The 14,787-nt window shown below is 58.9% G+C and overlaps 6 protein-coding genes across 6 annotated transcripts; 2 read left to right on the forward strand and 4 right to left on the reverse strand.

The window, feature by feature from the left end:
* Nucleotides 1–28: 28 nt before the first annotated feature.
* Nucleotides 29–2,731, reverse strand: CH63R_09467 (uncharacterized protein; the record flags this gene model as incomplete). Its single annotated transcript, XM_018304441.1, has 2 exons — nt 29–2,068; nt 2,351–2,731. The coding sequence occupies 2 exons, from the start codon at nt 2,729–2,731 to the stop codon at nt 29–31; spliced, it is 2,421 nt and encodes an 806-aa protein (XP_018156464.1).
* Nucleotides 2,732–5,033: 2,302 nt separating this feature from the next.
* Nucleotides 5,034–6,644, forward strand: CH63R_09468 (Oligosaccharide translocation protein rft1; the record flags this gene model as incomplete). The annotated part of the gene is made up of 1 exon (XM_018304442.1): nt 5,034–6,644. One exon carries the CDS (start codon nt 5,034–5,036, stop codon nt 6,642–6,644), a length of 1,611 nt encoding a protein of 536 aa, XP_018156465.1.
* Nucleotides 6,645–6,892: 248 nt separating this feature from the next.
* On the reverse strand, nt 6,893–8,810 carry CH63R_09469 (DEAD/DEAH box helicase; the record flags this gene model as incomplete). Its single annotated transcript, XM_018304443.1, has 3 exons — nt 6,893–7,046; nt 7,123–7,235; nt 7,311–8,810. The coding sequence occupies 3 exons, from the start codon at nt 8,808–8,810 to the stop codon at nt 6,893–6,895; spliced, it is 1,767 nt and encodes a 588-aa protein (XP_018156466.1).
* Nucleotides 8,811–10,167: 1,357 nt separating this feature from the next.
* CH63R_09470 (uncharacterized protein) lies at nt 10,168–11,190 on the forward strand (the record flags this gene model as incomplete). Its single annotated transcript, XM_018304444.1, has 2 exons — nt 10,168–10,769; nt 10,872–11,190. The coding sequence occupies 2 exons, from the start codon at nt 10,168–10,170 to the stop codon at nt 11,188–11,190; spliced, it is 921 nt and encodes a 306-aa protein (XP_018156467.1).
* Nucleotides 11,191–12,572: 1,382 nt separating this feature from the next.
* Nucleotides 12,573–12,819, reverse strand: CH63R_09471 (uncharacterized protein; the record flags this gene model as incomplete). The annotated part of the gene is made up of 2 exons (XM_018304445.1): nt 12,573–12,666; nt 12,701–12,819. 2 exons carry the CDS (start codon nt 12,817–12,819, stop codon nt 12,573–12,575), a joined length of 213 nt encoding a protein of 70 aa, XP_018156468.1.
* Nucleotides 12,820–13,091: 272 nt separating this feature from the next.
* Nucleotides 13,092–14,032, reverse strand: CH63R_09472 (Iron-sulfur cluster assembly protein; the record flags this gene model as incomplete). Its single annotated transcript, XM_018304446.1, has 5 exons — nt 13,092–13,223; nt 13,286–13,352; nt 13,417–13,536; nt 13,734–13,829; nt 13,893–14,032. The coding sequence occupies 5 exons, from the start codon at nt 14,030–14,032 to the stop codon at nt 13,092–13,094; spliced, it is 555 nt and encodes a 184-aa protein (XP_018156469.1).
* Between the last annotated feature and the right edge of the window lie 755 nt (nt 14,033–14,787).

Here is a 14,787-nt window from a genome sequence, read left to right on the forward strand (position 1 = left end):
CAAATGGAACTCTTTTCTCTTTTACCAATCACTCCGCTAGACCCTCGCGCAGCGCTTCGACATCCACTGCGTCGGGCGACACCTTGCTCGGGGGACCGCGTCGTTGGTGAGCCGCCAAGTATTCTTGGAACCCGGGAATAGCGCCGGGCTGATTGATGCCCGGCGCTCGAAGAAGGTCCCTCTCCTTCTCCTTTTCCTTTCCGCTGCGCTTGGCTGGCGTCGGTGTTGTTGGCGGTGCCACTGTTGGTGTCGCCGCCCGGGATGCCGATGCTGCTGAGCCTCCGGTCCATGGCCGCCAGCTGACCCATCTGCCTAGGCCGGCTGAGTTTTGGGAATGCCGAGAATATGTGCTCGATGGCGATGCGCTTCGTGGAGGGGTGGACACCATCCTCGAAAAGGGTCGGCCCGCGAGACTATCGCGCAGCAAAGCGTCGCTACGCTTGTCGCTGCCCCGTGATATCGTAGACCGTGCCGTGACGCCGGTAAACACGGCATCGGCCCCACCCAACGGGCGAAGCGTCAGTTGACTCGGCCTCACTTTGAGAGTGTGGATGTCCAGCCCGCCTGACAGGGACATGATGGACTCGTGAGAAACGGCGCGATGTAAACGTCTCTGTGGTAGTTCCTCGTCTTTGGAGTAGGAAAGTTCTGTGTCCGTCTCTGTCTCCGTGTCCGTCTCTGGATGGTCGTCGTTGGGCGTCACAAGACCTGGCACTTCCTCCGAGAAATTATCCTCCCTTTCTTCCTCGATTGTGCCCGAAATATGTTGTGACACATGCAAAGTGGGCGCTGCTGGCGGAGCCGGCGAAGCCACACTGAGAAGCTTTGAGGGCACGGAGAAGCTCCGGGTTGATGCCTCCGACGGGCGTTTGCTGTGGGATAGCTTCCAGGTGGGCGACGCGGGATCCAAACTCGTCGTCGGCGACATGGGTATATCGGTCTCAAGCATCGGGCGGTCGAACATGGACAGGCGGGGATTCGACTGGGGCGAGCTGGGGACGGACGAAGGTGCGAACTCGGAAGGCTGCTCGGAAAAGACGGACCATCTGTTAGACGGCGGCACCGACACCGTCGACGTCGAGCCCTTGTGAGAGTGGGAAGCCAGGGGTGCTATCGGCGAGGGGCCGGGTCGCCACACGGCCGGCGGCGTTGAGGATCGCGAGATGCTAGCAGGCGAGAAGATGCCCGGATTCAGACTGTGGCGCTTCTTCTTGGGTTTGGTCTTTTCCGCAACGTGATAATGGTGGTGGATATGGAGCTCCTGAGAGATGTTCTGGGTCATCTCGCCCAAGTCTGGCCCGATTTCGGCCCGCAGTGTGGACGTAGCGCTTGCGTCTTGTTCGCCGACGGGCTGGTGACACATCAGCTGGTCCCGCATAGCTTGGATCTCGTCGTTTGAGTTCAGGAGCATTTCTCGCAACTCGGCCATGCCCAGCTGCAGGTTCGCATTGTCCTGCAGGAGATCGCGGACGAAGTGAGATACGACGCTGCCGGCAGGTTTCCCGGTCGTGAGCGACTTGGCCGCGGCGGCCCCCTTAAGACGTCCGGCGGCGGCGTTGAGCTCCTTTTCCATCTCACGTTGGCGATCCATGCGACCGAGGACTTCGACATGGCGTTCACGTTCCTCGTTGGCCTCGCGCTCCATGCGCTCCAGCTGCTCCTGAAGGTCGGAGATGCCCCTCTCAGCCTTCCTCCATCGCTGCATTGCGGAGCGGGCTTCGGACTCGGTGGTGATGAGAGTGTTCTGCAGGCGTAGTTGCTCCTGTTCGAGGAGGGCAATGTGCCGTTCCATCTCCGCGGCACGGGCGGCTGCACCCTCGAGGCGGCGAACTGCCTGGTGGGACGACAGCAGAGTGGCCTCGAGGGTCTGGATGCGGATGTCGGAGTCCTGGACCGTGTTGTTGAGCATTTCGAGCTGGTCTAGCAGGGAACGGTTCTCTTCGACGGTCCTCGCGTTCTCGGCTTGCAGTTCCTCCTTTTCGTTCTCGAGCTGCTCAATGCGGGTGTTCAATGACATGCGGTCTCGTTCGGCATCGGCCATGTATGCCTCGTGGCGAGCAAGAAGAGCCTGAAGGGGGGAGGTCAGCGAGGTCATGTCGGCATGTGTGGCGGCCAGAGGGAGGTGAGTGCATCTGGGGTGGGGGGGTTATAGCAGAGCATTGAGTAGGTAAGAGTAGCAAAGTTTGCGGGCTGGGACGGTGCTAGGACTCCCCATCTTGAGGTTAATGACGGGAAATGAGGAGCTGGAATGTCTCGAGAGATTGAGACGGGCTTCTGGAGCGGCGCAACAGGAATGTTCCTAGGTCGAAAAGAAAGCTAGGGAAGAAAAAAAAAACGAACGAGGACGCACCTTGCCCAACTTGGCGGCGGTATGGACATCCTTTTCAACGGTTTCGAGAACGAAGCAACTGTGCTTCAAATAGGCACAATCGTCGCGGCCACAGCAACATCGCATCTTGGGGCCCTCGTCCGGGTGGGGGGCAGGAGTTTGGACGAAGTCAGCCATTGTGTCGGCGTCGCGAGTTCGGGCGTCATCGGCGTCGTGGATGTTGTTTTGGGCGGTGTCAGCAAAGGTAGAGGTAGAGGTTAAAGTGGCGGTGTCGGTGTCGATGTCGATGTCGGCGTCGGCGTCAGCCTCTGTGGTGGTGTTCGGGTCTGGGACTGGGACTGGATGTGGTGGGCTTGGATCTGAACCTGGATCTGGACCTATACGGGTACCAAGTTCTGCCATCGTTATTGCGGCAGAGACGCTATGGTGGGCAGCATGCTGAGAGCGCAAAGGCACAGGCACGGACTTTGGGGATCGGGCCTGGAATGCCGGCCGCCTTGGGCATAGAGCGAGAGCGGGGGAGACAGAGGTTTTCCGTAAAGGGACGAAATCGTGGGACTGGCAGAAAAGCGAGATGGGAGTTGCAGTTGTGCGAGGCGTGGAGGGTCGGGGGTTTATGTCGAGAAGGGTTGTGACAGTCAGTGACAGTGACTGCGACGGTGGATGACGGGTGGGTGTTGTTGTGTTGTGTGTATCGATTTGTTTGGCTGCCTCTGACGCGATTGGAGGCCAGCACCAGCAGACCTGCAGCAGAGACCAGGGACTGAACGAGTTGTCTATCGCGAGGGGCCCTGTGTAGTGTAGTAGTTCTGTACTGGTACTGCCTGCAGCCTAGGCGCGACTTTGGACGGGGATCGGTGTGTCTTTGGTGCTTCGTTACTGGACGAGACTGGCCCTGGACAGACTCGACACTCTGCAGCAACGGAGGGTGACAGGGGAGGACCCAGGCCGGCGGGGTTCGACTGCAGTTACTTTGGAGAGCATGTGGTCCGAGCCGAGATTGGACTCATATAAAATAGTGCAGGAATAAGAAGAAGAAAAAAACAAGGATGAAAAAAAAGAAGGGAAAAAAAGAGGAAGGAGATGACGGCGGAAGAGATTGCGACGAGGTCGGGATACCGCTGTGCTATTGTAACACGGTCAACAATGGTATAGTGGTATGGCCGTAGGGACGCAAGTCGTAGGAGGAGAGAATTGCTTAGGTTGGCCGGGGCGTACTGAAAGACGAATTAAAGAAGAAAAAGAAGGCGACAAAAGGGAGAGACGAGATGACGATGTAGGGATGGTTATCTCAGGGCGAGGATGAGGGGCGGGGACGTGCGGGACGGTAGATGAGATGGGATGTTTCGATGAGGGGATGTGATGCGACGGCTTGGAGAGGCAAGAGGGACAAGACAGAAGGCGATTGTGATGGCGATGGCGATGGCGGTTGTTGTCTTTGCTGGTACCGGTACATGATGCAGTGGCCATTCCTGTACATCGTATGTGTGTGCTAAACCCAGTTCATTGTCTTTTGTCCATCTTTCCGTAGGCGCCTCTTTCTTTCTGTCCTTTCTTTATTTCATTCTTTCTTTCTTCATTCCAATTCCTTCCTTGATTATTTCTTCCGGCTCCTTCCACAAAACCGCTGGGAAGGAACAACACTTGCGTCAAACCAAACCAAACCAAACCAAACCAAACCAAACCAAACCGGTGCAGGTGCATCCTGCCCAAACAAGCCCAATCTGCTATCCCAACCAGGAAGCGACTCCACTATGTACCCGCCAATCCAGGAACGCCTCCAGGAACAGCTCCACCTGTGCCCAAATTTGTGAAGCCTGCCTTTCTGCCCTGGACGTGAAGTGTCTGTCGGGTACGTACCCTCACCTCAGCCCAGGCACCAGGTACCAAATCAGGTAGGCATCTATTCCATCTACCTAGGCACCTTTGGTATTCGTGGGATCTGTTTACAATGACGACAGCCCAGAGAAGTACACCATGGACGAGTTGTGAGGCGCGTTGTACAGCTCTTCGGCCAACACACCATATAACACCCCGTACCCAGGCCCGATCAAGCTCTTCTCGTCTTCTCAACTGACGCAAACCACACTACTCCGATGGAAGGGTCATCATGCCTCAAGAGCTGATTGCGTTCATCTATCTGGCTTGGGATGTACCTGCAAACGACTCTTTCCTGAGTCGGGACGGAAATGCACGCGATGTTCCAGCCGTGTCATCATAGCAAGCAAGATTCTGATCAACCCCTCTCCACGCTGTTGAACAAGTACGGAGGTACACTCTGGCTTTCTTCCATGGCACTGAAGATGAAAATGGAGCTGACTGATGATTCATATCACGCTTAGGTACCTGGGTAGGTACATTGAACGCTGCCAACACACCCCCAGGGTACCTGCCTACCTTCCAGAGGTACCCAGGTAAGTAGGTACCTACCTACGAATAGATACTCGCCCCCCGGGCTGCAGCCAGCTCACTCGGTGGACCGTCCCGCTGCACCACACCGCTGTGGATCCCCCGGCCCGGCACACTCACCACCTTCGGCTTCCGACAGATGCCAAACTCCATCCATCACTGTTGCTCTCTCAACAACACGGTCGCCTCATCCCCGACCTCAGCAACCGTCCAATCCCCGGCCACGGCTTTTCTCCCTCTCCCTACACTGCACAACCACCGGCGGCGAATGGCCGAACCGTCAACGGGGGGCACAATGTCATCACCCGACAAATCCGCCCCTGCGCCCGCGCCGCCAGACGCCAGCAAAACCGTTGTCCGCGGCGCCTCCCTCCTCATCGTCCTCCAGATCGGCTCCCGCGCCGTCACCTTCATCGCAAATCAGCTGCTTCTTCGCTTCCTGACAGCCCAGCTCCTCGGCGTTTCCACCCAGTTGGAGGTCTACTACCTCTCCGTCCTCTTCTTCGCCCGCGAGAGTCTGCGTGTTGCCGTCCAGCGACAGGAAACCCGCCCCGCTTCCACCCGGAAAGCGGACGACGACCCCATGGCCCGTGTCGGCCGGGAGAGCCAGGCCGTCGTCAACCTGGGGTACCTCGCCGTCTTGCTTGGCTGCTTCGTCACTGTTGGTCTCGGATGGCTCTACCTCTCGTCCGCCGATGAGTCGACCGTCAAGACCCCTAACTTCCTCCTCGCCCTCCGCCTGTACGCCTTCGCCGCCATTTTGGAATTGTTGTCGGAGCCCTGCTTCGTGCTCATGCAGACGCGACTGCAGTTTGGCACCCGTGCATCCGCCGAGTCCATTGCCACTTTTCTGCGCTGCGTCATTACCTTCGGCACAGCATTCTGGGCATCGAATGCCGGCATCGAGTTTGGCGTCCTCCCTTTCGCCGTCGGCCAGCTCTCCTACGGCGCCAGTCTTCTGCTTGTCTATCTCTGGGCCGGTACCCGCCTGGCCCGCGCGGATGGTTTCTCAGTCCTCCCAAAAGCCCTTGGGTCTGGCGGCCAAGATTATGTCGCCTCCTACTTTTACCGGCCTACAGTCAGCCTGGCGTCCAGCATGATGGCCCAGAGCCTCGTCAAACATGTCCTCACCCAGGGCGACACCTTCCTGGTCTCCATTCTATCTACGCCAAAGTCGCAGGGCGTGTACGCGCTGGCCAGCAACTACGGCGGCCTCCTCGCCCGGCTCGTCCTGCAGCCCATTGAGGAGAGCAGCCGCAGCTACTTCAGCCGCCTGCTCTCGTCCCAGGACACTAAGACGAGGCCCTCCAGGGAGACGGCGCTCAAGGCGAGCCAGCATCTTCACACGTTGCTCAAGTTCTACCTGCTGCTCTCGTCCATCATCGTGAGCATCGGCCCCGTCGCTGCTCCGCCGCTGCTGTCCCTCGTCGCCGGCCAACGCTGGGCGAACGAGGGCGCCGGCGAGGTCCTCGCCGTCTACTGCTACTACATTCCCTTGCTCGCCATGAACGGGGTGGCTGAGGCCTTCGTTGCATCCGTTGCCTCCGAGGCCCAGGTACATCGCCAGTCGGCCTGGATGGGCGCTTTCTCGGTCGCCTTCGGCTCGGCCGCCTTCTTCTTCATGCGCATTATGAACCTCGGCGCCTCGGGCCTCGTCTACGCCAACTGCATCAACATGCTCTGCCGCATCGTCTGGAGCCTCGCGTTCGTCAAGTCATACTTTGCCCGCCTGGAAACGCCGTTCGAAATCTTTGCATTACAGCCCAACGCCGTTACTTCTATCATCTGTCTATCGGCACCGCACCTCATCCGGCGGGTGACCGGTGTAGCCGTGCGCGCGTCCACCTCGTTCAAGGACCTGGTCGCCATCGGCCTAGCCGCCGTGCCCGTCGTCCTTTTGATGTAAGCCCCCCACTCCCATTTTAAACCCTGCTCGTCTTGATGGTAGTTGTCTCGTCTAACATCATCTATAGACTTTTCGCCGAGCGCAGATTCCTACTGCAATGTTACAACTCGGCCCGCAGACCAAAGACTGCATAGGCACGCTGTTTTCTCCTTCATTTTGTAGAAAGAAAAAGAAATCACACAGGGAGCTCAAGTTCTAGACATTCTTGCAAACAAACACCAGCACAAAATGCAGAGAAAACAGATGAATCAGTCAAACACGATCTTGGTAGCCTTCTTCGTCATGTCGACGTCCTTGAAGAAGGCGCCGTACGTGCTGTGAGCCTTCTTCTTGACGGTGGTGCCGAACTTGAAGAGCTCGTCAGGGACGGGCTGCTTGGCACCCTTGAGGATGTTGATCAAACTGAGTGGTTGTTGTTCCGTTAGTGACTTGTTCTGGTTGACCATTTCCACAGTGACAGATGAAAGTGACCACTTACGATCCAGAGTGCGCCTTGTCGTGCTCGGTAAAGAGCGTGATGGCCTCGCCAGTCTTGCCGGCGCGGCCGGTACGTCCGATTCTGTGGACGTAATCCTCAATCGTCAAGGGGAACTGTCGGGGGGGTAATTAGTCTTCCATTCGAGAAGGCGATGACGAGTGAACACGCGCGAGGAGGGAAGCGCTTACCGTAACATTGATGACCAGCTTCACCTCGGGGATATCCAGACCGCGCGCAGCGACGTCGGTGGCGACGAGGACGGGCGTGGTGCCGGCCTTGAAGGCCTCAAGACTGCGAGTGCGCTGCTCCTGGCGGAGGTCGCCGTGGATACCGCCGACGCGGATGCCGCGCTGCTGGAGGAAGGTCTCGACGCGGGTGGCCTCCTTCTTGTACAGGCAGAAGACGAGGATGCGGTCGTCCTTCTGGGCGCCCGTCTGCCACTGCTTCAGCAGCTGCAGCAGCCTCTGCTCCTTGGCGCGGGGGTCGACGACCTCGACGCGCTGGGTGATGCGCGTGTTGGCCTGCAGCTCGACGGCGCCGTTGGCCGTCTCCTTGCCGCTAGAGCCGATGGTGATCTTGATGGGGTCGACCATGAAGGACTCGGCCAGCTTGCGCACCGACGCGGGCCAGGTGGCGGTGAACATGACGGTCTGGCGCTCCTCGCGCGGCGGCATGTCGCCGAGGATCATCTTGATGTCCTCCTCGAAGCCCTTGTCGAGCATGCGGTCGGCCTCGTCGAGCACGGCGAAGCGGACGTCCCCGAGCGAGATGGTGCCGTCCATCATGAAGTCCTTGAGGCGGCCGGGCGTCGCGACGATGACGTCGGCGCCGCGGCGCAGGAGGCCGCGCTGCTCGTCCTTGGAGGCGCCGCCGTAGATGCAGATGCTCTTGAGGCCCAGCAGGCTCGAGACGTGCTCCATCTGCTCTTGGGTCTGCATCGCCAGCTCGCGCGTCGGCGACACGACGACGGCCTTGATGCAGCGCTTCTTGATCTTGGAGATGCCCTCGACGAGGGGCAGCGCAAAGGCCATGGTCTTGCCGGAGCCCGTCTCGGCGACGCCGATGACGTCGCGGCGCGAGAGCGTGTAGGGCCACGAGGACGACTGGATGGGCGTGGGTTTCTTGTAGGCCGAGAAGGGGTTCTTCTTGATCAGGTCGGTCTTGGGGAGGTACGAGAACTCGAGGATCGGGCGCAGCGCGGTCGGGTTGTCGACGGGGTCGGTGACGGTGATGTTCTCGGCCGTCAGGAAGGCGTTGACCTCGGACTGGGGGAGGGCGGTCAGGGCGGCCGCCTGCTGGTAGCCGCCGAGGACGGCGGCGGTCGGGGTAGGTCCGCTGGCCGTGACGACGGGGACATCGTCGGCGGCGGCGCCGTTGCTGCTCTCGGCCTCCTTCTCCTTTCTCTTCTTCTCCTTCTTCTCCTTCTTTTGCCTCTTCCTCTCGGCCTTGTCCTCCTCAGTCTCCACCTTGGTCTCGGCGGGACTCTCCTCGTCGGCGGCGGCGACAGCGGACGACTTGTCCTTCTTCTCCTTCTTTTCCTTCTTCTCCTTCTTTTCCTTCTTCTTCTGCTTCTTCAGCTCCGCCGCGGCCTCGTCGCCACCGGCGGGGAGGTCCTTGACCTTTTGCTTCTTGGAGGTGACATCGACCTCGGCCTCGGTGTCGGCGAGAGAACGCTTCGTGGCAGCCATCGTTGCGAGTGGGTACCTATGATATAGCGTATGGGTGAGGAGTGAGTGGCGCTGCAATTGACTTTTGCGACGCTGGAAAAAAGGGATAGGCTTAGGAGCGAGAAGCAAAAAGACTCGAGGCGCGGGCTGGAGGAGGGGGGAGGCGGCGAGCAGGATGGGATTGTCGCAGAATGGCAGCAAAAATAAAATAAAAAATAAAAAATTGATTATCGATAAGCTGATAGGACGATAAGCTGAGATAAGCAGGAGGACCCTGCGCTAAGCTTATTTCGGCCGATGTCCCTTCCCTCCTTCCCCGCCGCCCGCTGGCCGCTGGCCGCCCCGTTCCAGAACCGGAGCTCTTGCCCCACTCGGCCTTTTCCAGTCTCTCCCCCCGCCTCCCCCGCCTCTCCCCCGTCCCACGTCCTCTTTACTGTCTTCATTACCCATCTTCCCCCCTCTGACCCCCCTCTGACCCCCCTCTGACCCCCTATTGCCAACTGTCACTCGTGGCCGAGGCGTGCCAATTTGACATGCTGCATGATCCCCTGGCAAAAGTGAATCCCAATGAGGAGCTTCGTCAGCTTATGATGCTTATTCGAGCGGCATGCTTCTGACCCATCCATCCTCACACGCCCAACCGACCCAGACGGTCTCGCTACGGAATGGGAGAGGCTGGATCGTCATAATTCTGTCTTGTTAAGTCCTGGGACTGGACACAATACGGACCTATCAGGTCTTCTCTCCAAAAGGATTCAAGCGAGGTCCAACAGCATTCCGTCGGCAGGCCGCGGCCGGGATGCCAGCCAATAGTTCCCTGGGCGTCAGCAAGACGGCCCAACCCTGCAAACTGCAACGGGAGCTAAGGCAAACCCGCAGTTCTTCGAGGCATTTCTAAGGCCATTTTTCTGCAGCGCCCAGCTGTCGATGGGTGCACACAGATCCGCCGTCCGACCATGCAAGGTTGCAACATGGCGCCAATGGGGCTTTGGACGGTGCCACACGAGGGGTGGGCGACCGACCGGCTGTCTATCTACACCAGAGGTCTGGCGGAAGAGCCCATCACCCTGCAAGGCCGCCCGTTCGGCCAGGGTCTACCCATTGGCGATGTCCCCCGTCACACAGCTGACTGCGGCGTTGACCCTTGTTCATGTCCGTCCTGATAGCTGCCCACGTTGCATGTCGACATTGGCAAAGGCGGTGCCCCGCGGGGTGAGAAGGGAGAGCGATGGGCAGGGGATGAGGGGGGCGATATAAGTAAGGTGGAAAGAATCAACAGCAGCCTTCACTATAACCGAGTGGTTCTTCTTGTGCCGCCGCTGTTCTCGATTTCACGTACACACCCTGACGAACCCGCCGTCCAAAAACTAGCTCCATCATGGCGAGCTGCCAGGTGCAGGGCGAACCCGAGCTCTACGGACTGGGCATCCGAGTCGCCTTCTACATCCAGTGGTTCGGCGCCATCGTCGTGGAATACCTCGAGGTGGCCGACCTGCCCGACATGCGCCTCGTCGGCCTCCTGTTCTCGGCCGCCGCCTTCGTCGGCCTCGTCATCCAGCTGTCCATGGCCGCGCTGCAGCCCGCCGACATCTACATTGTCCTCCTCCTGGCCATGGGCATCTACCTTCCCCTCGTCCCGCTGTACGCGTGGAAGGCGGTGACCGGCTTCAACCCCTACTGGGACCCGTTCCGGTGGTCGAACGAGCCGAGCCGCGCCTTCAGGGGGCTCGACTTCACCCTGCTCCTGGCGACAACCTCGCTGGCCATCTGGTACTGGTGCTCGTTCGTACCGGAGAACCCTTGCTCGTCGGGCCAGTACGGCTTTCTCTTTAGCCGCGTGAGCTTGGGGAACAAGGGCTTCATCGCCTCCAACGCCATCATGTACTTCGTCATCCTGCTTGTCTGCTTGCTCGTCCTCCTGCTCATGGTCGGTTGGAGAGTGCCCTTTTGGCGCGAGAGACGGAAGAAGCGTCGGGTCAAGTAAGTCATTCTTCTCATCTTTTTTCTCCCCATGTTTCTTTCCTTTTTCCGAATCAGCATGCATCATGGGCAGCAGACACTGACGGCCCTCCCTCACTGCAGGAAATCGCACGTCATAGTGGTGAAGGAGCTCAGGACGCTGAGCAACATCGCCGTCGCCGCGACCCTGACGGCCGCCGTCGAGCTCACCGTCTCGTGGAACGACATCACAAGCGCGAACTACGTGTCCGACGTCGCCCAGGTCCTCCCGCTCCTCGTCAGCGCCGGGTTCCTGGTGCGGGTCCTGTTCCTGCACTTCGCGGGCGTGGACGGGGAGTCGGAGTCGTCCGAGGAGGACAGCGACGAGGGGTCCCGTAGCTACACGACGGAGTCGCCGGGCGGATTGCCCCCGGCGCCGCCGCCCGCCCATGCGCGGCGGTAGAAAAAGGATGGCTTTTGAGAGGTAGTGGCTTGCGGTTGAGAGCGTATTGATTCACGGCAGGTTAGATGCTTGATTGAAACATTTCCTTCATAATCAATGAACCTACGACAAGTGCAGAACGCGGAGCCACCGAGGCCTGTGTCGTCGATGGGAGCTCAGTAACAGGTTGTCGTTGAAATTAAACCTGTCGAGTCTTGTCGTTACTGTCGGTACACTAGAGGCCCTGGACCATGCCACAGGTGACGACAAGACGACATCTAGAAATGAACTTCTTGGTAGACATAAAGAGGGAGTTGCGCGGCTTGTCACAGAAGATGCACTGCCATCTCATTGTACAGGTAGCCTTGAAGGCTTCTCTGTCCTTTTGAAAAGCTAGGTGTTCCGGCCTTAAGCACCTCGTCCGACCTGAGCCTCCTTCAATCACAAGAATGCTACGTGTGGCTTACCCAATTGTAAGGGTTACTGGGGTGACTGGGTTTGTTTGTCTATCAGTATGTGACATGTATGCATAGAACTGTCAAGAATGAACATGGGTGGAAGCGCATCCGAAGCGAGGGGGTTGAGCTGTCATCTCCCCAACCGAGGCCGCGCTGCAATAGCTCGACGGCGAGTTAATGAGTATCGAGCAGAAGTGCTTCTGACGCTGCTTCCCTTGGCCTAGACAACAACGTCGGGATATGCACAGAGAGAGAGCGCGGACGGCCGGGTCGGCGCTGCCGCATCTTTGCCGTACTTCGCGGCGCGTCGTGCCCGTCCACGAAGACATCGCCAGACGCAGATCCCGGTCAACGAGAAGTCCTTCGGGCCACAATCGTCACGCACGCCTGGAGCCCGCTGTCTGTTGTTTCCGCATTCCGAGCGCAGCAGCGGCAGCAGCACCCGCGTGCGTTGGCATGGAGGGCGCGGGGACGATGCGTCGACCACAAGTCTCCGAAGACATGCCGAAGGCCGACGGCTGGTCCGTCGGGTCCCCAGCCGGGAAGGTTCGGCTCATCTACCGTCGAGCGGTCGTCGGGGGGGGGGGGGGGGGGGGGGGGGTGGATGAAATGGCAGCCAGTGTGACTCAGCACTTCTCCTCACCTAAAGACACGGGGGGAAAGGGAAACGGGGCGCAGTGCACCCAAACAACTATCTTTGTGTGTCGCCCCTCGTTCTCCTCTTCATTGGAATCGTAGTGTCTAGTCGTGGCACCTGCATGAGAATCACCGGGTTGGATCCTTGCGGGAGTGATCCCGAGGTCAGCTTTGCCCCGCACCTGTAAGAGTCTCAACGACGGAGCAGGCTTGGGGCCTCGCTGTCACGTCGTCGTCACGCCGTCACCAGTGCAAACCTCGCACTCCTATCCGGTCGTCCGTCTCCCATCTCGAACGCTAACTTCCAACTCACTTGCAATGAGTGCAGCAGGGGTTGCTTGGCAGGACAATGTCGTTATTTCTGGCATTTTCGTCTCTGTCGGGGTCGCTGATAAGCTGGCCACTAAAAACTAACTGGTATTTTCACACTGACGTACAACCCTGCCTTCCAATCAAGCCTTTCTGATAAGAAGACGGGGGGAAAGACCTGGTTCGCGGCAGCGTCGGCCTTCATGTCGCGATCGTCGTCGTCGCCGCCGTCGCGGTCGGTCGCCATCGCGGTGGGGAGCTTTCATCCATACAAGCCCTGAGATAAAACCATAATTTCCTTCCCGAAACTCCGAGGGGGGGTGTTGTGTTTTTTGTTTTGGAAAAAAGTTGGTCAAAATCGACGAAATGTTCGTGTCTGGCGGTTTCCCTCTCGTCTCAGCCGCCCGCTGGCCTTCTTTCACCAAGCCTCCACTCATTCACGGGCGTAACATCCCCTCTGCACTTTGTTTAAAAAACCGAACTCCAGTAACGTGTAACGAAAGGGAAAGACGGGTGCATTTATGCGGAGGCGGCGGACTCGGTCTTGGCCTCGGTGCCAGCCAGGTTGGTGGGCTTCGCGTTGGGGTTCTTGGTGTAGTAGTCCGAGATGGCGGCCTTGATTGCGTCCTCGGCAAGCATGCTGCAGTGCAGCTGGGAAGGGGTCAGCGACATGTGTGACGCAGCGGACGCTTGGGGTAAAGAGGTCGACATACCTTGACGGGGGGAAGCTTGAGCTCTTGGGCGATCTCCGTGTTCTTGACACGGCCGGCCTGCTCCAGACTTTATCAACTGTCAGCGTCGAAAACAACAGAGGAACGTTTTGAAACTAGGCGGGTGAACTCACGTCATGCCGCGAACGAGCTCGGTCAGGTAGCTGGAAGAGGCGATGGCGGAACCGCAGCCGAAAGTCTTGAACTTGACATCGGAGATGGTGTTGGTCTTGGGGTCGACGCGGATGTTGAGCCTGTGTCGAGTTTGTCAGCGCATGTTCGCTTTAGAAGATGCTAAGTGCCCGAAGGACGTGTCGCGAGCCGACCGGTTGCTTGATTTCAAGTCACCAACCGGCGAGTGCGGACACCATGCCACATCCGACTCGAGTGTTCGAACAGCGATATTGTGACGTTCGGGCAATCCGTCAGGGGGAAGATTCTCTCGTCTTACTTCATGACGTCGCCGCAAGCAGGCGCACCGACGAGACCCTGGCCGACATCCTGGTCGCCCTTGGGCATGGAGCCGACGTTGCGAGGACGGGAGTAGCTGTGCACGGCGAGTTAGCACCGCTCGTTCGCCTTCCAAGTGGGATATCCGGGGGCTGCGTACTGGTCAAGGACCTTCTCGTGGTAGGCCCTCGTCGCGCCGACGGAGACGGCGGGCGCAAGCTGGCGGGCGGGGAGGGTGGAAGGGCGGACAGAGGTCGCGAGGACCCTGCGGGAGGCGACGCGGAGCGATCTGGAGAACATTTTGATCGGTCGGGGTTTCGATGTGGGTGGGTGATTTTTTTTGGAGGAGCTGTAGGCGGTCGGGTGTCGAGAATGAAGCTTCGTCGTAGACACGAGTGAAGTCGCAAAGGTCGATTTGGGGTATCTTTGATGAGTCAAGATGGAAATGACGACAAAAAGTAGTCGATATAGAAGTTTACGTGAAGGGTGGGAAAAGGTCACAGGTGTTTGGGGGAGGAGAGGCAGAGGGAGAGGCGAAGATTCCGCTGGGGACTAATGGAAATTGTTTTTGGAGCCGGGATGCGGGACTTGTGACGGAGCAGGCGGTCCTCCATGGGCGATCTCGGTGGTAGCAGAAGAGCCGGGCTGGCCAATGGGGGCCTTCAATGACCATGCATTAAGTCATGGAGTTTCCAGCCAGTGCAGCGATAGCTCGGCGCCTCGGAGAAGACAAAATTTCGCCCTCCACACGCCGAGGGAGGGGGGGGCACTGGGCACTGAACACTGGGGGGTCAGTGGACAGTGGACAGTGAACACTGGGCTTCTTCTCTGGCTGGCTGCCACTTTGACGCGGCAGCTGCATCCGTTATCTGATCCACTCACGGTCCGTTCAGAGTATCCGATTGGAGGATGAAGACAAGCGGAGACAAGGGATGCTGTACTCCCTCGGCTCAGTGGTGCAGCCAGTCTTATCGCCCCCCCGAGACCGGTACCAGCTGGTCGGGGCGGGATTTGCAGCTGTGGTGGGCCTTCGCCGGGGCGTCAACAATTTGTCA

The sequence above is a fragment of the Colletotrichum higginsianum genome, chromosome 6, assembly GCF_001672515.1.
Source record: "Colletotrichum higginsianum IMI 349063 chromosome 6, whole genome shotgun sequence".
NCBI classification, from domain to species: Eukaryota; Fungi; Ascomycota; class Sordariomycetes; order Glomerellales; family Glomerellaceae; genus Colletotrichum; species Colletotrichum higginsianum.